General features: G+C 39.9%; 2 protein-coding genes across 2 annotated transcripts in view; one reads left to right on the top strand and one right to left on the bottom strand.

Moving 5' to 3' along the window:
- Window positions 1-1,001: 1,001 nt before the first annotated feature.
- Window positions 1,002-9,507, top strand: vstm4a (V-set and transmembrane domain containing 4a). Its single transcript, XM_022205851.2, has 8 exons — window positions 1,002-1,301; window positions 2,555-3,007; window positions 6,584-6,637; window positions 6,743-6,850; window positions 6,969-7,002; window positions 7,496-7,644; window positions 8,132-8,193; window positions 8,939-9,507. Exons 1-8 carry the CDS (start codon window positions 1,253-1,255, stop codon window positions 9,089-9,091), a joined length of 1,062 nt encoding a protein of 353 aa, XP_022061543.1. The 5' UTR covers window positions 1,002-1,252; the 3' UTR covers window positions 9,092-9,507.
- A 2,228-nt stretch (window positions 9,508-11,735) lies between these two features.
- Window positions 11,736-21,617, bottom strand: part of wdfy4 (WDFY family member 4) — a 41,447-nt gene continuing 31,565 nt past the window's right edge. The window contains exons 54-64 of the mRNA XM_022205852.2: window positions 20,901-21,051; window positions 19,085-19,176; window positions 17,300-17,509; window positions 17,060-17,180; window positions 15,475-15,632; window positions 14,317-14,475; window positions 14,051-14,230; window positions 13,648-13,830; window positions 13,033-13,120; window positions 12,220-12,349; window positions 11,736-12,081 (exon numbers count right to left, since the gene is read on the bottom strand). Coding sequence (XP_022061544.2) covers window positions 12,018-12,081; window positions 12,220-12,349; window positions 13,033-13,120; window positions 13,648-13,830; window positions 14,051-14,230; window positions 14,317-14,475; window positions 15,475-15,632; window positions 17,060-17,180; window positions 17,300-17,509; window positions 19,085-19,176; window positions 20,901-21,051 — 1,536 coding nt within the window. The 3' untranslated portion in view covers window positions 11,736-12,017. The remainder of the gene's footprint in view (window positions 12,082-12,219; window positions 12,350-13,032; window positions 13,121-13,647; window positions 13,831-14,050; window positions 14,231-14,316; window positions 14,476-15,474; window positions 15,633-17,059; window positions 17,181-17,299; window positions 17,510-19,084; window positions 19,177-20,900; window positions 21,052-21,617) is intronic.

Here is a 21,617-nt window from a genome sequence, read left to right as displayed (position 1 = left end):
TCACCAACTCATATTAAATGCACACTACTGCAGTGAGACTGCTTGGATATACTCCACAGATTCATAATAGTAACCTCAAGTATTGTTGATCCCCCTGAGAAGCAGTAACCTGCTGTGACCACTGTGGGGCAGAGCAGAGTGATTCCTTCACTGGAGGAAACATCTGAACTTGAGGACCGGGATAAGAGGAAAACTTGAGGGAAACCCCAAGTTAAAGATGTAGTTAAGAAGACATAATATTCCTCTACAGTCACCAGAACTATTATTTCAGCAGATTTACATGACCCTGAATTCATAAAATTTGTATTACAGCTGAAACTTAAGCTGTGTATATATAAAATGCAATTACTGTCTTGTCAAAATAAAATTCTCAAAAAAAAAAAAAATCATGGTTAGAAAAGATTACACCACCTTACAAAACCAGCCTGCACACTTTCCACTGAATCCATACAGAATCCTACATATAAGTCGAAGGGTTAAATCTGTTGTGTAATTCCATTTGGCTTTGGCAGAGCTCAAAGCGCCAGCAGAAGCCCTGCCTCAGCAGTTTAGTCTGCCCAATAAAGCAGCAGGCTTCATACCACTGGGACAGTCTGACAACCACAGCCAGAGACAAGCCCATGCCACTCTGTCCAGCAGCTAGACAGGGAGAGGTCCCAGAACACATAGACACATGCACATCCACATACATGCATGAACACACACATGTAGACACAAAAATACATAACTAGCATCAGCATTTGCTCTTTTGTAAGCCTTACTTGGAGATGCAAGATGAGCACCAACCCCACACTTGGAGAGTAACTAGGGTGATGGAAATGCATGTTCAGCATTTCATTGTATATGCTTCTCAAAATTGCACACAGTGCGACAGGCACATGCACACACACAAACCACGAGACCTGACCATCACTTTAGACTTCTGGGGTTTTGGGCCACGGGCCAAGACATTCGCAGGAACACAGGAAATGACATTTCCTACGTTTTGTAGGACACACAGTGAAAGAGAGTGAGCGAGAGAGACAGTCAGAGGGAGAGCGAGTGAGAGAGAGTACTGGGAGAGAGTGGGAGTTTCTAAGTGGGAACAGAGCCTTTACTGTTTCATATTACACAGAAAAGAGGAGAAAGAGGAGAAGAGTTAATGGTGGGTAAGGGCTCTGGTGGGTTGTGCAGTCAGGCTCTGTTTTGAATGTAGCTGCTTGTGTAAGTGCTGTGCAGTTGTCTGGGTTTATGGATTCGCTGACTGTGGAAAATGTACTTCTCTATAGCGGTCCTTGTCCTGACTAAGGCTCTGGTCACAGGTAAGTTTACCTTGTTTACTGCAATATAAACCAGCAAGAAAGCTAGCGAGAAAGAAAGAACATTTGTTTGCTATAGTAACTTGATCTGTGATTGTGAAACTATAAAGTTTTGGTTTATTACAGAACTTTGGTTTAATAAAATGAAACTTACAAAAACAATCATTAGAAATCAGTCATAGTCTCCGCAACAATCAAAATTTGCAAGTTTCTTAAATGTTCTTACTTTATGGACAATTTTGATGATGTGAACGGTCTCTTACAAACTTAGCTTTGAGTAAAGTTAAACCAGCTGTTGATTCTGTGATCAGAGAAAACCTCAGTATAATTTCCATGCTGTATGTAAACTCTCAAAAAAGTAGACTGACAACGCCTTCATTCTGCCATATAATCTTTATCTTATGTTCAGTTGTGTATGAAGCTGGTTAGTCACTTTTTCTGCATTTGTTGTCACATTAGATAGTGTGGGACAGACCCCGAAGACCCTGAGGGAGATTCCCCATCTGACACAACAACAAAAAAAAACAGCAAAGCAGCATGGGAGACCAGATGGTCCCTGTTATCTTGCCCTGTTTCTCTTTGGCTGTATCGGGTTTTACCGTACTGAGGATGAATGTTTCCCACCTGTAGCTTCTCTCTGCCTGTCTGATCACACATATTGTGTTTAGACTCTGTGTCTCCTCCGAACAGATTTGACCTACTGTAGCTGGCATCAGAATTAAACATGAGTGTATCCAGGAAAACAAAATAGGGGCACACAAAGTATGCTGCAGTTTGTTTCTTTCTGGGTCTTTTAGTACTTTTTAGTTATTCGACATTATCCAGTTATAAAATGACACATGTAAGTAGAAACAGTGAATAGTTTGAGCTGTGACAGCAGAAATCCAACAAGCCACTGTGGGTGTGCATTTAAATTTACTTTGTCTGGATGCTACAATTATGTCTAATTGGCAGGAAATCAAACATCTTGTAAAAATGAACTCAGACTTTTCCATGTGAGGCACATTACCCAGTTAATTACTAATTTAAAAGCAGGGAGGAGTCATGCAAGCTACTATATCATAGAATTCTGTGAGTCTGCTAATGTTTTGAAAATAATGTTTTTCAGGGATTGGATATCGTGAATGGATGCCATACTTCTAAAACAGGGGCACATATTCACTATGCAATATGCAAAACTGAAATGAGATTGCAAAAATGTATTTAGTATGACAGCTCTGTATATAACCTGCACTGTTTGTGTTTTCTCTCAACAGAAGTATGTCACGCTCTGAATGTGACAGTCACCCCTGGGCCCGTTGTCCTAGTACCAGAGAAGGACAATCTGACACTGTCCTGCCTCGTATCTCAAAGGAAGAGAAGCAGCAGTGTCCTCATTCTTCGCTGGTTCTTCTCCCCTCTTACTGCGCCCACTCTCGGGCCTCCTCCCTCCTTTCCCCCCACCTCTGCCCCTGCCCCAGAGCCCACTCAGTTTCTCATTGTGAAGATGGGCATAAAGAAAATGAAGATCTATGGGAACTACACCCGCCGTTTCCCCCAGCCAAAGTTTCGTCTGCATGAGGAAACAGAGGGAGAAGTGTTCCGGTTGCGGATTCTCCGTGTGATGGGGATGGACCAGGGTTTTTATACCTGTAAAGTTCAGGAGATCCGGAAACACAGAGACACATGGAGAGCGTCCTCCAATGGTACCAGCACCACACAGCTGACAGGTAACTAAAAGTACACTTTAAGACACAGTTTTCCAACCGACTGATAAGGCGATACAGGGATAAGCACTTATCAGTTTTCACTTGCTGATTTTCTGTATTCCTTTTCTTTTAAACTTAAGCATTACTGAACGGGTATTCTCCCTGTGTCAAAATTATTCTCCCTTGCCAGGTCACTCTCTAGTGCAGACACAGCACTGTGGAGAATGGTCTGACTGCACCTCATCTTTTATATGTCCGCATTTCTTCAAACCAATCCCAATTATCTTGCACAAGCGTAAGACCAGGATGCACTGATGGGGTTTACTCAAAATAATGATGGAAGAATAGTTTTGATGAAACATTTGCATGCAGAGAAGTAAGCGATGCCATTAAAATTATACTTTACTAAAACTTTATTTCACAATCCAAACCTTTGGCAAAATTTGACATTTTCAGCATGTAGGTTGCTGCTCATAGTGGAAGGGGAGGAGAACCCAAATGTGATGCCAACAGCAGGCTTATACCTGCAATCTACATCAGTGTCAGACCACGGTTAAGGAGGTGTCCTCTGGTGTGAAGAGAATGGCAAAACTAAATAAGGCAGTGAAAAATGCAATTATTGCCCTATTTTTAGCAACACTGGTAGTCAGAGTCCACTAACTTTTTCACCTTTTATCACATTAAAACAAAATAATTTACTAAAGACAATCTAGTGAAAATCAAGTTTGTTTGTCTTTTTTAACCATGTTAAGGTGTCCATATGGTGTTTTAGATGCAAGAAAAAATATGTCCAAAATAGTGTAAAGCAATAAGGGATTATTTTCAATAACTTCTAAATGTGTAACTGATACACAACAAATAGTTTTTAGGGATTAAACAAACGGCCAGACAGATAATTTAATGTCACTTTAACGCTGGTTCAAATCTGGCAAAATGGTAAAACTGTACATTGTGCAATAAGAATTTATCCTTCCACAAGAAGTGAATGAACCTTAGTACCTTTCTATTTTTTATTGTTTCACAACAACAGCCACTGACAGCAGGAACCGGCGCAACAGGGATTTCTGGTTTAATTTCTCTAAAATGTTCCATGTTCCATGGAATATTCCTTTCCAAAAAATTTCCTTAGAGCCACATTTCTTCAACTAAGGTATGCTGCCTGTGTTGCCCCACAATGAAAACAATCAAATAAAAGAAGAGCAACAGATTTCATGAAAAAACAAGGAGCAAAGAGAAATTTGCACCATGTTTTCTCTGATTCTAGTTTCACTATTTGCAGTAAACGGTGCCCATGTGCTTGAGTGTGCCCCTCTCCTCTGGCATTTCCATCTCAAAACAATGAGCTCACACAGCCAGACCACACTCAACAAAATCACTCTGTGTGTTTGAGTGTAAGGAGTAAAAGGTAGAGTGTTGCTGAGCTGGCAACGTTGAAAAACTCTGAAACACATGACGTCAGCATTCTGGGTTTACTTTTATGTAAGCCTCAGGAGAAAATTTACTGGAGAATTCAATTTCAACTTACTTTGTGCCAGGGTTCCTGCAGAATTCAACAATAAGCAAACTGAATTAATATGGATAAGGGTTCATTTCAATCATATGCAGTAAAAAATTAATTTATATGATGAGTGGCCCTTATTTGATTTTAACCAGACTGATCATTTGGGGGATACGCTGGATAAAGCTGTTCACGGGAGATTTATGTGGCTTCTACACCTCGCTTTGATGTAGCTCCATGTGACTTTATTACATAGTTTACCTTTCACTACTTTTTTAACAGAAAAGAGGTCGAAGTCAGACAGAGCAATCTGACAACGCCCTGCCCTATATTCAGGGCCCGCTAAGGAAGCCACACAACCTCAGGCATCTCCGACATGCGTTGACCGCAGAACCAGAAACACAAGAGCTGACATTATACTGTAAGGGTAAACAAAGAGAAAAAAGTTGTAATCCAGGGAACCCCTCAATCTGCAGATTTCAGTCTGCAGACCATAGAGCAAAGGTTACACCCCACTGAGGTTATTCAACAGAGTTTCCATAAAGGCAGTTTGACCCTTGCCTCATCTCTAAATCCCAACAAACCTAATGTAAGTGCTTTCATGCTGCTTTTCTAAAGTGGCAAAATGACTGCACAATCTGAACTATTAAATTAAAACAGTATTAGACACTTTGCTTTGGCTCCAGGTTTACAACCCCTTCAGTTTTAGCAGATGGTTCATTTTTCCATGTCCTTTCTCCACAGCTGGGGGAAAGCAGATGAGCCTAAATCTGTACCTGATGGTGCTTGGAAGCATATATATATATTTAATGCATAACTGTGGAACTTTTGGTACACTGTTGGTATTGTGTGGACACATCTGTGGAGCGTGTGTACATTTAATAGCTCCCTAACCGGCCAACCTGTTGAACTCTGGCTGCTTGCACTGATCAGATGTGGGGTTTAGCTTGTGGTTAACCACAGTGTGATGTGTGGTTTGTTTGCATTAGCCTAAACGTTAGGGGCTCACATCATCAAGAGATGCCTGCTAAACGTAGCTGTCATGTTGTTGGATGAATGTTTCTCTGCTACAAAACTTTATCTTAGGATGTCATTACTTTATATTTTGTAGTAAACAGTGGGTGGACAAAATAACATGTAATTTGATGCAGGCACAAATAACATGATAGATTAGCCTTCCTTGACTAATTGTCATAGCACTGAATTATATGTTTATGACCGTCTCAACAAAAATTGTAAGATTTAGGATAAAGATAGCATTTTGGATGGCTCTCTTACTGCACCACATTATTATAAAGCCATTGTCGTTACGGCTCGTTTCTTGGACTGGATGCATATTTTTGAAGAAGATTACATGTGAAAAGATCAAACTGAAGTGATACGCATGAGGCTGTTTTGATATTTTTAGACAATGTTTTATTTTTGACCACAACTAAAGTCATTGTGTTGCTCCCACATTAATTATGTGGTACTTAGAGGGAACAGCCAAGACACATTTGACAATTTTGTAGGCAGTTCAGTGGTCTGGAAACATTCTAGAAGTCAATTAGAGTTAATATCTTATCACTTCTTATTAATACGTATCAACCTGTGTGTAAAAGACATATTAAAATCTCATTATGAAGAGCCGAGACAAAGTAATTTATGTACATAGCCTCTGCTCACTCTCCTCAACCTCGTGCTGAATACCTCTGACCTATACACCCAACCCACAACAACTTCCCCCTCTGTTGTCTTTTTCTAAGGACACAAAGAAAACTGAAAACATGAAAGTCAAGTGAGCAACAAAAGGAAGTTGATATGTGGAGCAATGGGGAACCCCCAAAACACTGTCCAAGAACAGCAATACAGTGAAGCCTGTGTGTGCGTGTTCATGTGTGCGTGTGTGTGTGTGTTTGTGTGTGTGGTGGGTTTGGCCGATGCGGAAGCAGACTCTCCCTTCATGACAGTGGTTTGGATATTTCAGGAAACCACTGAGGCTGTCTGCTGTATTGGGACAGTGTCCTCAGACATCAGCATTTTACAAACTTAGTCTGGGCACAGTTTTCTGTCCCTTCTATGCAGTTTTTGCTGACTTTCTTAAACTATTGTTTCTCCAGTGCACTTTACCCCTGAGGATGGAAGCAGTGAAGGACTGTGGCTTTTATTTGCAGGTACTGTTTTAATCTCTAGCCCTATTTCTGTGTCGCTTTATTATTTGCACATCATACTTGGATAATCCCACTGTCCTGATGCTTTTTTTCTGTCTGTGACTTTAGATGTGTATCTGTGTGCTGTGCTGATCTGCTCACTGGGCTTATTGTCCATCTTCCTGTTCACGCTCGTCCTAACCTGTCAGTACTTCCACAGGAGACACAGGCTCAAAGGTAAAACCATCACTTGTCTTCCTACAGAAACTTCACATTTATAACTTTATGTTTTAGGTTACCTATTTGAAACAAACCCGTGAAGTCATAATGTGTTTTTCTGCTGCTTTCTCCACAGCCAGTTACCTTCTGGTGAAATGTCCAGAAAGCAGGTATGTGTATGTTGTTTGTTGAGAAATAGTATTGAAATAATCAAGTAACCACAATTAAATGCTCAGTGAAATGTAAATGGATGAGGAATTAAAGATGCATTGCTTAAAAATGACAACTATATGCTGATTAGCTCCTAAAATGTGAAGATTTGTTTGTTTGCTTAGTTCTACATAACGATCAGTTGAATATCTTTGATTTTGCATTTCTGGTTATTTTAAAACCCACAATTTGACCAAATTGTTTTGGGCTTTGAAATCTTTGATGGATGTTTTCTTTTACATTTTAATAGATATTAATCTAGCAATTTATAGATCACAGAAATAGTAGTTGCAGGTCATCTGTTGACAGTTTACTATGCACTGTTTCTGCATTTTTGAAACATTTTACACATTTTGCTTGAACATAAAGAAGAAAACAATAGATTAATTAATAACGCAGAGCAGTGTTAGTTGCAGCCCTAATTTAAAATGTAATCTCTTCTACTCTATACAGCTCAGGAGAAACCGTAACCAGCTCCAGCAGTTCCTCCAGTTCCTCTCCAAGAACACAAAGGAAAGAATCAAGACAAAAACCTGAAAGCAGAGTAACAGTGACGCCACCAAAACTACCTGAAGATCCACCATTGCACATATCAGCCAAAGGTAAAGAGCTGGTTGTGGCTTTTTGTTTCCTTTAACAACAACTTTTCTAGTGGATTTTATTGGATTTTGAACATCCAAAAATGTTCACAGTCTGGTTCCATTCCCAGCCCTTGTCTTTAAAATTCCAAACACACTGGAAGTATTAGAGGTCCCAGCTCCAAGAAAAGAAAGAACAGTAAATGATTAGCGAAAACAAAAGCAGAAAACGATACCCCCAGCTTCATTCAACTTCTGGGACAAAAACAGAATAGTTTGAGAGAGACTAGGAGATCGGGAGAAAACAGTCAGATTGTAAAAACCCTGCTGAGTCTATTGTCAAAGGAAAAATCAAAACTGATGTGGAAAGTAACTGAACAGAGCTCTACTTTCTGTTCTAAACAACACCTCGAATGGAGGATAATTTTGACTTCAACCATGCAGTCATATCTGCGAGTTCATTCCTCCTGGCTGCGGCTTTGAATCAATTAAGGTTGTCTCTGTTTTTCAGCGCCAGTTGCTGCAAAGAGACCTCAGAAGCCCAGAAGGTCGAAGCCAAGGAGATCCACTGCTGTAAGTCTCCTCATTCCCTCCCAGAAGAAAAGCCCTTGACCTATGTCCACCACTACTATTAAAATCATTTAAGAAACATAAACCCTTAATATCTTTACGATGTATTTATAAATTTGTGGAAAATATGATTTCTTTTCCATGAGCAGAGTTGTTATTGAGATACATGCAAGAGGGAATTTGTTTCATGACTGCATGATTGTCTACAGGAGTTTATTGCCGTCTCTTCATTCAGTTATGAGCCTGATAATTCTATTTGGCTTTATTGCTTCTGAAACACAATTATTTATTTAGAGTGCTTCACTGGTTTTATATCTACGATAAAAATGTCAAACAAGTATATACGAAAGAAAACTAGTCAAACTAAGGATCATCAGTATTTGTATTGATGCCGCACTTGTGATTTTCTTTTTTTTGCACAAACATACTGATTGGATTAGTGCAACTAGGACGATCTGAGGATATTGGACAGGCCTGCTATTGTACCAAATGTTTTCAAGTAAGCTGAATGTTCCTGCAAACGCTGTAAACACATAATGTCTGCAGCTGAGAAGCACAACTATGGAGAGTGGAACAAAACTATTTGGGAAAGAGGATTAAATGCAGACAACACGCATTCTTTCTGTGCATCTTTTTTTTCTATAGTAAAATCTAAATCTGTGTTGAGTATGTGCAATACTTTTCTCTTTTGCCTTATCTGCCAACTGAATTCCTTCAGTGCCTCTAACCAATTCCCTCCCATCACCAGCCTCGAGTAGCACATGAAGACAGCCTGACGTACGCAGAGCTGGAGCTTGTCAGACCGAGGCTGGAGCCCCCGGCCTCCTCCACTCCTGACCCTGCACCCTGCAACTCGGACACTGTGTACGCTCAGATCCTCTTCCAGGAGAAACAGCTGTAACCATGGCAGCTGGGCGAGGCCAGAAATTCATCCCTCCGAGCTGAACTAAAGGACTGTATTTATGAACTATCAGTATGACATTTAGCATTGTTTTTTTGGATGCAAGCATGCCACATCTGGTGGTAAATGAGGGTTTTGTGTTTGCTCTGTGCAGTTCCATTCCAGCACAGCAGTGTTGGGGTCTTTTAATTCTGTTGTTTTGTTTGCTGGCATCACTGGCCTGTGAGCCAGATGTTTATAGAATGCTCTTACCGTTAACTATTTTGTATAAACTCAGGAGACTGTGTGGAAAGAAAATGTTGTCCAGGCTTTCTTACTGCAGTGCCATAAGGCGCTGTAACACTCAGCTTTTTACATGCATTTGTAGCCCAATTGCAGTACTAATACATCATATTAATAAATATGCCTGGGTCTGACATTTAAAGAGTGTCTTTGATTTGCATAAACACAGTTTTAAATCATATCTGTAAAGTGGATTGCACTTTGTTAGATTTGTCTGTAATTTGCTGACTGACTAATGGGAAATGAATGTTTTCAATAATCTGTCAGAGGAACAGCTTGAAGATTTTCTTCTCCTCCTTTCTATGACAAATATGTGAGATTCAAACCACTCACATATTTGTCTGGTAAACTAGGTTACAGTGAGGTTAGCTTAGCATTAAAACAAAAACAGGAGGCACTTTGAATGCCTGTGACGTGAGAAAATCTGTCTCTCAGCATTTCTAAAGCTCACTATTAGGAAACACAAAAGTTTAAAAACAACCAGTTGCAGTTTTACATGCAACTTTTTTGGAGAAATAACTTCCTGAAACCTTGTCGTCATTGGTTTCGAGGCAATCCATGCAAATTCCATTTTTGCTTTTCTAGCAATTAAACATTTTTCAGGAAAATATTTACTTATGCCCTGATGGTAGCAGCAGTTTGTTACCTCAGACAGGCAAATATGAGAGCAGTATCAGTTTTCTCATCAAACTTGTGGCAAGAAAATAGAAAATATAAGCATTTTCCATTTAAATTTTCTTATCAAACACCAGTAGGGACAGGCACACATGCACCGCTTCTAATTTCAAAGCCTGATCAATGTGGCCAAGGCATAAACAGCAAATATAAATCCTCGAAGCAGCCAACATTACAGGAAAGGTGAAGGGTGTAGGCCATTTTGTGAAGGTCAGTGTGTGAAAAATGGGATGAAGATGGAGGCGCCTGGAGAAAGAGAATGATGCACATCCACACCTTTCTCTGGTGAGTGGGAGAGACAGAGAGAAAGAGAGAGACCATCATCCCCCCACAGTTCAAACTCACTGACTAGGATGAACCCGCTAATGACTACATTTATTCAAATTAGACTAATTGTAATCATGGTTAATAATTAGCTTTACAGTGCATTATAATTGGGTTAGGCTACAAGATGGTTCTGCCTAGGTGCAATAATTTATTTGATTTAATTATTCTGAGGAACCCAATGGTTTGACATTTCATATCATAAAACCAGCGGTGTAGAGAGAATGGAGATGGCCGTTGTCTTTAGAGAAGGTCATTGCTCGCTCTCTGGGAAAATTATGAGGACTATTTTCCACTCTATTAAGCTACTCCACTTAGCACAATTAGCCACACACATAAAGGTTAAAGAGAGAGACCTCTTCCTTTATGATAGAGGAGTGGTTCGTGTGAGTGCAGCCGGGAGACAGAAAGCAAACAAGCCTTCACAGTCTCAGCAGTATTATAAGAATATATGTGCACTGAGGTAAGAGTCTCATTATATTACTTTTCCTCTGTGAGATTAAGATGAACATTTATAAAGGGTTAAACTTCACACTGTCTTTCTTCAAATGGGTCAGATTTACCCATGCGTGCTGTCCAGGCCCTGCAGTGATTACAGAGATTGAACACTCTTTTGTGACTAAAAAGACATATCTGTCCTCGGGTAATCATAAAGACACACACAAAAAGCTGTGACAAGCAGAAACAGTACCTCAACAAAACCCAAACACATTTCCCATCACCCACAACACACACATACTTAACGCAGTCTCAGTAAACTTTTGGAGAGTAATTGGACCAAAAGAAATAGCAGTCAAATACTCATAAATGCCACATTAGAAAGCAAATTGAGAACACATTGCGAAAAAAAAACAAAGTGAGGCCAGTAAGCTATTCACATCTAACGAAACATCCTGAATCGTTCATGCCACAGACATTTACCAGAGCAAAACATTGCAATCCTCATAGCGCAAAATGCTGACTTGTGTGCATGCCATACTTTTTATAACAGTGGATGCTTGATTTGCAGTTCCTGAAAAATGAGCCGCTCCAGCTTTATAATACTGTTAAAAGCAACATTTCTCAGGGAATGTTGGCAGAGCATGCACGGACGCTCTTGTTTATCATTCACAATTCCCCTCGTCCTCAGCTTAGATCAGCTCACTTCAACTGCAGGCTTCAGCTGTGGCCCCTAGTAAGATCTGCTAAAGCACTAAGCAAGCATAAATACATTTTCCCTCATTCATATTCATCCAACAGTTCTGGAAAATATTAGCGAGTAGCCTTCTGGTTTCATCTTCAGGGGTGCCCAGTGATATAAAATAAAATCCTGATCTATTTAGATATCAGCCATAATCAAAACCATGAAGACACAGCAGATGTGTTTGGCAACTGTCATTTTTATTCAAATTTATATCAAAATGCAGTGTATACACAGAAAAATACAGAATTAAATATTCATACAGGAGGCAAATACTCAATTTTATCATAAACATAAATGTATAAAATGCTGTAACATTGTTCTCCATGAATGCACACAAAAGACAGCTTAAATAAAGCAGTTCTTGCTGCTCAGCTGCTGTCACACCTGAGATATTGATGAGTTTTCTGTTGGTGTACAGAAACGGCGGCTGGAGGCGTGATTGTGCTTAAGCATTGCCACCTTTCACTCGCAGATCCAGGTGAAAACTCTGCCCCAGGCATCGCCAGCCAACAAAGTAGCATGACTCCTACACAGAAAGAGAGCAATGCAAATGTATTATGTTCTAAAGTATGCAATAATATACACAGAATGCGGTATATGTTTGATGTGTGAAACTCACAATTCACTCTCTTAGCTGTGAGTGGGTGCATGATATTTACTGTACCTGGACATAGCAAGTGCCGTGATGGCCGGATTATTTTTGCAGCGGCGTTGAGAGCCAGTCTGACTTCTGTTCAGCTCTTGACACAACACCAGATGTCTCTCCCAGCCTTTAACCTGGCATGAGCTGCTCACTGTAGATTCATCATGAGGATACAGTACATCAGCATCCACTTACTATTGAATTACAGTGCACTCGTCCAGCCCGTTTGAAAGCCTGACCCCAATGGTTGTGACAAAAAAATTAAGCTGTACATTAACACAGTGTCCATCTGCAGTCAGCAGGCAGTAAAAGTGAGAAAAATCCCTCAAATAGAAATGCTTCAGTGTTACGTAAAGACTTGTCTCAATGTAATTGGAAAGCATAATACTCCTATGAGGTGACGCGAGGCTGTAACCAACGTATGCCAAATTGGATCTGGGTATTATTGCTTTCTAAATTATACACGAACACACACGTCAGCAGAATTACTCATCAGTGTTTACTGCCTCTATGTTTAATAACTTTATAACAACATAATTCCTGCTAGCCCTAATGCTAGTGAGGGATAGGGTAAGCATTACAAGCTCTCATCTGGAAACCACGCTGTCTAGCTCTGAGATGAGCGGTTAAAAATAATCATCTCACACTTAAGGATTTATCTAATTAGATAGCAATGGGGATTTTAGAGGCGTTAAAAACAAGGATCATGCCGTTTGTGTGCCGTTGCCTTTCAGACGGTTTCATAGCTCTGCAGCTGTCAGCCGCCCTCATCATCTCTGCTGTTATAAATACAACACCTACATGTACATCCCATCCTACTGCCAGTAACATTACCATCGCTCTTCGCTCGGTCTTGCCCCGGGGACACGGGCTCTTCTGGAGGGCCAGGTAATTGTGTTCTGGTGTACTCTGTCCTCCATATCTGTATGAGAGACACATAACGAGTAGCAAAATCAGAGACATAATTCAACATAATAACAAACACACTCGCATACGCGCCGGTGCACACACACCAACACGCCACACACTCAATGTAATAATAAAGTAATGATACCATTTGTGTGTGTGTGTTGTGAGTGTGTGGCATGGGCACCCACTCCCAAGTGAAGCACAATTTAGAGTTTGCAGCTTTGATTGCAGGGAGGCAACATATGCTTATATTAATTCTAAGCAAAACAGTCATACACTATATATACAATCCATATGCTGTTATTAATATCTTGATGGACATCCAAGCTGGTACCTGCGAGGCTAATACCAAAGTAATAACTGCCACTGTTGAATAGTGTACAGTATATTGTCCAAAAACAGTACTAAAACTCTCCAGCTGATCCATATGTATCTATAATGAGCTGCCCTCAAATAACTTCAGGACAGACATTCTCTGCCCCGGTCTCGCACTCAGCAGCTCATTCTCTATGTCATATTACCTGCTCATAATAAACTCACCCGTATAACGCCATCTCCACAACCTGTGACGATGACGTTCCTGGCATCCCACTCGTGTCGCTGTGTGAAGCTGACACACAGGATGTCTGCCTGAGGCCCGCAGGAAGCTTCAGTGCACGTCAGCAGCTGGCCCTTCATGTTCCACAGGTAGAGCAGAGGTCCCGCACATGACACGATCTCACCCTGTGGACAGAACAACACGGTGCTGATGCTCATGTGTGCACAGATATACACAAAAAATGAGGATGCACGCTGTCAACAGTGAGAATCCTCCCTTCCTCGTGCTGTGAGTGAAGAGAGGCAGCGTTATGATGGTTAGACCAAAATTTCAAAGAAAAGAAAAAAGGACAGTAAAGAGAAAAAGAAGGTAGAGAATTTGACGGAGACCATTAGGTGGACTTACAGTGAGATCATTGATAGCCAGAGCAGAGATGCTGGTTGTGTGTCCTGCTAACTGGGTGATGTAACTTAATTCTTCTATGTCCCACAGGATACAGGTGAGGTCACGGGAGCCACTCACTATTATACTGTGGATTTCAGACACTGCCAGGCACGTCACTGCATCTGTATGACCGTACAGTGGCTGCAAAGAACAGCAAGGAAGTATTAGTGCATCAGTGTGTCAGAGTGTGTACAATATGTGTGCACAAATACACCATGGGATAGTACCTGTCTGAGCTTCATGTGAGTGAGCTTGTCCTTGGTGATGGCCACGTCCCACACACAAACTACAGTGCTGGTTCCTGCAGTGATGACGGTTGTCAGGTTGGGGCAGGCGGAGCACAGAGTCTCGCCCCAGTCACACAAACTTTCACACACTGCAAACGTCTAGAGATAGAAAACCAGACACAACCAGCAAAAGTGTCTATGAGTGGTTTGTCAAGTCAAATACATTTGTTGAGCACATTTCACAGACAGGAACTAAAGTGATATACAATAAAACATAAAACAACAAATGATAAATCAAGCAACCATTCAGCCACCGATGAAACACACGCACACAAAACATACAGTTTATTCCTACTGCAGTATTCACACTCATAACAACAGAAACACAATCAAATGTGTTTCATTCATTAATGAAAATATGATCGTCAAAGTCTTAAAGTATTCTGAGTGTACAAAAATAAGACAATTGAAGCAGAGTCAAATGTGTTCCTATTACTTAAACACTGACAAAATGAATCTTTTTCTCATAGAACAATCTAGATTCAATCTTGAATGACAATCTGAAAGGTGTTGAATAATGTAGTTGAATTTTATCTTAAATTATTGTGATGTTGGCCTGATGCTTTACATCTATTTCACAGTTTTATTGCACAAAGAAACGAGCTACATTTTATAGAGGGGGAGTTACTTAAATGACCAAAAGCTTACGAGAGCTAATTTCACTTAAATAAGTAAGCACAAAGTGCAAAAACCAAGGGATGGCACTGTATGGCAATTTATAAAAAATTAATATGTTCCTTAACGGTTCTTCCAAGGCGATAGTAGTTGTCAAGAAATCACTTGCCTCATCTAATGCAGCAGTGTGTGTGTGTGTGTGTTTAGCAAACATTAAGAGTCTCTAAAGGTCAAATATGCAGTTAAACTGGGTAAAATTCACTTTCTATTAAACTGAGTAAATAAACATTAAGCAGTATTACTGAAGTTTCATTGCTTTTCCAACCTTTTTCTCACATTTTAATAAAAGTCCACGGACGATTAGCGCATCACTGGCCTGCTTTCAATTAATTTTAATTTGATTTATGCAACTGCACGGAGCTAGATGGTTGTGCAATAATGCAAGAAACAAAACTCATCTCCTGCATATCTCACCACACAGACCTTGTCCGTGGCGTAGTTTCCAAAGGCGCAGCTATTGTCGGGGAATCCCCAGCTGAAGAAGCAGCCCAGCAGGGGTGAAAGGACGAGCCGGTTTCTCTCCAGGACCACAACCTCCTTTTCCAGACACAGGATTTGACCTACTGGGCCTCTCGGCAGCTCTGCAGTGAGGTTTAGAGAGGCACCATCAGCAGGACGGGGGTGATTAAATTAAAATGTCAGTCAAACCACATGCAGAAAAGGAAACGTATGAAAAAGAAGAGGTGACCTCATTCTGCATTTTGTGTACCTGAATAAACCTGCTTGGCCCCGTAACGATAATAGCTCTTCAAAAACATCACATTAAAGAGTTCAGTAGCTCAGTAAACTTGTAAAGAATTTCATTAAACTGACCACAGAAAACTGGGCAATTAAAACCGATATTCCCAGGTTACAATAAACTGAGGCTCGGTCCTGGGGGGACAGCTGCATCCTGGACAGTATAAATTGTATGAGTGTGTGTGTGTGTGTGTGTGCTGGTAGTGAGAGAGAGGCAGTAATTGTACTTAAAATTGACCTATTCATGCAGGAACAGGAAGGAATCATTATACCCTACTGCCAGTTCTGCTTCTAAAATCCCCAGAAAGAAGTTCTGTCCACATTAGTCTTAGCGTTCCTCCTCCTATTCATCTCTATCTGCTTATTGATCAGATCAGACACTCTAAGATTTAATATGAAATGTAATATGCAGGAATCTCTCCCCGAGCATTTGCAGATTCATCTCCTCTCCCTCAGTGGGCCTGTAGGGATATTGAGATTATTAAGTAGGGCTCAGCGGAAGAGTCATCTCCATATTGTAGCTCTAACAGATAGCTCCTTCTACCCTTCTGTAGTGTAAATTAATCTATGGACATTCTCACTCCGTTTCAACGATTCCCTTGAGAGCTTGGCACATCTTGTGTACAATAACTGACATCAAATGGTACGAAATAAAATAAAACAGGAACAACACCAAATAATGTCAAATGCAGATGACGATAATTGATTACATTTGGATTACTCAGCAGAAAATAGCAATATTTATTGAGCTGTTTGGGAATATATACCAATTATAAAGCTGTATTATGCAGCCTTAAGAACGATATTTGTTTTAATTTGATACCTTCATTTAAAGAAATAGTTTCACATTTTGGCTGCAAGTACACTAAATATTAAGCAACGGCCTTTAGCAAATAAGCTTGGCTTATAATAAAGACTGGAAATGGGTGGTAATAGCTAACCTGGCTGTCCAAAGGATGAAAAAAAAACACCTTAAAGCACTGCAACAACAAGCTTATAAGTGCCTGAAGCCATTTCTTTAACCATTACTGATAGCCAGTTTAACTGCGTTCCCCGCCATCTTTTTACTAAACTAAACTTACTGCCTACAGGCTGTGGTTATATTTAGTGCACAGACAATGGTATTGATATTTTTCATTGAATTTTTCACAATACTATAAAGCATATTTCCCAAAATATCAAACAAGTTATTCAAACTTAAGAAATCTCCCATCTAATGTTAAACTGTAAGATTATATCCATATTATCAGTTTATTCTGAGCTGCTGTACCTCTGAATGGCTGTGCAGATGTCTTTAGTTTATCCAGCTTGAAAAAGAATGGAGTTGGATGTGTTGGTGATGACCCTTCTTTCTTAGAGCCACTGCGAGGAGGATGAGGCTTAGTGAAGAGCTTTAAGAAACACGCAGATGATTCACAACATAAAGTTATTTTTTGATACAATTTGATATGTCAATATGTAAAAACTAATGTACTTTTTTCTATTTCTGCTTCTGTTTTTTTATTTTTACCTGTTTGGGAACCTGGCCAAAGTTGTTGACATATCCCAAGATTGTACTCTTGATGACAGGGTCCTTGGCATCTTGCCGGCCTCTCTTGGCGTAGAAATAAGGGTGGAATGTGTTTAAGCTTTCCACAGCAGCTGGACCTTGTTGTCGGTATCCAAAAATTAGGTCAATCCACAGGTGGATGTGGGAACTCACGTAGTCACTTTCCAGAGCCTAACGGAAACAGAGCAGGTGATTGTTGTAAAACTAAAACCATCTAGTCAAGGAATATTGCAAAACTTCTAAACATCCATTGTACAATCTTAAAAAACAGCAGTGTGCAGCATTGGTTATTATAGTAGGCCCAAAACCATCAGTCAAACTGTTAATATGAGAGTTTAAAACACACAAAACTTCTGCGATACTGCACAGCCAATCAGATTATTCAGGTACTGCATGATTTCTTCCAAAAGTCAATTTAGAAGTCCAGAACAGCAGGAAGCTGAACAGCTGTGTTATGAGCATATCTTCATGTTAGAATTAAAGAATGATTTGGGTAGAATTAGCCAGAGATTGGTTTTGAAGAGTTAATAAGGAAAAGTGGACATTATGACCAGCTACATCCTTGCACCAAATCTTAATAAACCCATCTGGGAAGAACAGAAAGCTGAAAAAAAAACATCATAACGAGGATATATTGTCCTGAGTTAATTTGTCTGTGGAAGAAAAAAAACAATCTTCTAAAGTCACTAATTTTATGAGAATGGTAGGCAATATGAGTGGTTCAGTAGATTACAGAGTGATAACCATCATAGATGCCCCAGGAATGGAAAAAGGGAGGGTCACACTCAACCAACAGAGTGAAAAGAGACATACAATAATCCCACACAGGGAAAGAGCCAAGAAAAGAGAATAGAGCGAATATTCAACCCATAAGGAGCTGGCAGAAATAATGGCATAATAAAAAAAAAAGAGAAAGTCTTGTGTCTGCCCTGAATCGTGTTAAATAGGCTTGTTGTCCTTCAGTTTCTGTCATCTAAACTTCAGATACTTGCCTTTTTATGCATTTTCTTAATAAGGAAAACAACTGGTCATTATATTTGAAAACAGTTAGTACCAAAAGAATGTAAGTGAACCAAACTGAGTGAGACAAAATGGTCTTTAGAGAATCTAATGAATGTGACTGCTGTGAAGATCATCTGTCTCTTATACTGCAGGAGAGAGAATGAAGACAAAGTGACTGCAACCAACACTATTACAGTGACAATTGTACAACAGATATTTGTTTGGAGATAAAACAGTGCATCTTCTGTATATATGTATATATATATATATATATATATATATATATATATATATATATATATATGTATACAGACACACACACACACACACACACACATGTTTGTACTTCTATCTTAGTGAGGACATCCATAGGTGTAATGCATTTCCTAGAGCCTTACCCTAACCTTAACCATCACAACTGATTGCCTAAACTTAATCCTTACCCTAACCCTAACCAAACCTCAATTCATACCTGTTCTCTAAAAACAAGTCTTCACCCTCAAACATGGCTGTTTCAAAGTGAGGACCGGCCAAAATGTCCTCATTTTGCAAAAATGTCCTCACTTTGATAGTTAAATGCAGAAAATGGTACTCACCATGTAGCAAGTACAAGAACACACACACACACACACATCAGCTAGTATTGACAAACATTATTAGGTCTTATGGGAAAAGTCTCTGTATGTAACGGGCCAGGCTGGCCAACAGGAGCAGACAAGTCCGGTGAGGTCAGGAGTCACTGACCTCTCGATGGATTCTAATGAACTCCTGGGGGTCACCTTTCGCCCATGGAGGCAGCTCGACATCTCCCAGAGCGGTACCATCCTCCATACAGCCTAAAGTGATATGGAAACACATTAAATACAGCCTGCTGCATCACATCACTTTGTGTAGTTTAAAGATACACAGTGGAGTATTTTGCCACTAGCAGCACAATGGAGCAACATTTTGATGAGTGGTGTCATTTGTGTGCTCAACAAGCACAAACATTAGAACTTGAGTCATGCCATCCACACCTCTGCCAACAGCTTCACATGACACTTACTGACGGCTGCCGGTGGAAATGTGCCAAGAGACAATAGTCAGGCAAAAAGCAGGCAAGAAGAAGCAGCTAGCCTAAGCGAACAGTGCATGTTCTCTTTTTACAGCACTGGCTTTCCAAATGTTTTATGAGAAACAAAATTAATTTTGTATGTTTTTAAGACCCCATAGATACACAATATGCTTTTATACTCATATACTCATATCATCACAGAATGCAAACAACAAATCAAGAGCTAGCTTTGGAGCATATGGCTGGTGACACTGTCTATATTTAATACAAAATGCTAGTCAGAGACTAATACAGCTTGTGCCCTTCCAGTAATGTCCAATAAACCACAATGTTACACTCTGATGTTCCCTCATCACCATGAACACCAGCAAATGTATGCAGCAACAACTACCAAAACTGAATCAGATCTGCTGAGGTGTAAGTATTGTTTCTACTGTACTGTTCTCAGTTAAAAACATGTTTCCTATTAATTAAGGTAATAAGCTTACTAATTAAAGAACATATTAATTAAAGATTTTTAGACGTGTATGTAACATATCTGGTATAAATTTGGGCTAACGAGGTAGAGGCTTTAAGGAGTTACTGCAAACTCTGGGAAATCAGTGTTCCCTCGTGTGCAAATTTATGCAGAAAGATGTTCCAAAATCTAATCATCGACTCCACATGGAGTTCCTGTGATGTAGGTATGCAGACTCAACTATGCATCAATCTTGGGTTTGTTGTGTGTACAAGAATGTGTCTACTGAGTCACAGAGCAACAGATATCAGCATAACAACATAATGCAGCACATATCATTGTACTGTGGTGGCAAGACATAAGAATAAAGACATTTTACATTCATCAGCCACGACATTAAAACCACAGGCAGGTGAAGAGGACACATTGATCAACGCAGTGTTCTGTTAGGAGGACGTTGGATCCTGGCATTCATGTGAAGGTTACTCTGACACATAACACCTACTTAAGCATTGCTGCAGACCAAGAACAACGACCATGGTATCAGCACATAAAGTTAGCAGCAACCTCCCCCTATCTGGACAGTCCAGCTTGCCACATTGCAAAATCTGCTCAGGAAGAATCTGAGGAACATGACCAAGAAATTGACACGGCCATCAAATTCCTTAGATCCTAATCCAGTCAAGCATATGTAAGGAGAACGCCAATCTAAAGAGGCACCAAGCTGCAACCCACAGGTACCAAAAGATCCACTACCAACATCCTAATGCCAGGCCTCACAAAACAATCGAAAAATGTTTATAATGATGTGGCTAATTGCATATGTTTTGGACCAAATTTACATCTTCTACAAACAAATAGGCTTAGGGCTGAGAGCAATAGAAAGTCTTGGGAATCCTGAAAACATAGTCAGACTAACACATTGTTGACTTTGATCTTTTCATAAAATAATACTATTCTTTAATTGAATCACTCAAATAACAAAGATGACTGTGCACACTACACATCTGAACAAGATTTTATATATATAGGTTATTGTAGTGGCTGACCGAGTTGGATGTGGTTGGAGTTGAGCATGAAGTCCGGCAGATAGAAGAACTCTGGGATCAGCTCTCTGACGTCTCCCATGTTGTCTCTGGAGGCAGACTCCCACTCTTTCTTTATGCTGTAAAACATCCTCTCTGGGATATCAAACCCTCCCTGTGAGGAGACCAAACAACAGCACTGTCAGACGCCCGGCACCCTGTTGAACCAAACTTTGCAAAAAGGCATATTAATAAAATAGTCTGCCTGATCCAGCACAGTGAACCATAATTTATATTCTTCATCGTATTATGCAAGCAAGAAATATTTGCTACTATTAGAAGAAAGCTTTTCATCTTTCTGTAAAATTCCATAATTTTGATGGAAATCTCATGAGGGAGAATGTAATTTAGAGTAAAACAATTACCTCAATGAATGAAAATAGCATATATACTGGTAAACTCGGTTAGAGATGTAAATCCGGTTATGGATATTACTACACACCCGTTATGTGCTTCAGAAGACAAAAAGGCATCCTAATTCAGCAGACTAACATCTTTATTGCTTTATTCTGACTATCAAATATGCATGCCTTTTCATTATAATCAACTGGATGCTGTATTGTAAATTGGTAACGTGTGGCTATTTGCATTGGCTTCTTTTAGATGCTTTCTGTAATTATTTGCATATATATTAAAATCTCCCTGCAATCTGCTTTCATACCAAAAACAGCACTGAAACAG

This window comes from Acanthochromis polyacanthus, chromosome 15 (assembly GCF_021347895.1).
Source record: "Acanthochromis polyacanthus isolate Apoly-LR-REF ecotype Palm Island chromosome 15, KAUST_Apoly_ChrSc, whole genome shotgun sequence".
NCBI classification, from domain to species: domain Eukaryota; kingdom Metazoa; phylum Chordata; class Actinopteri; family Pomacentridae; genus Acanthochromis; species Acanthochromis polyacanthus.
This window is presented reverse-complemented; position numbering and strand designations above follow the sequence as displayed.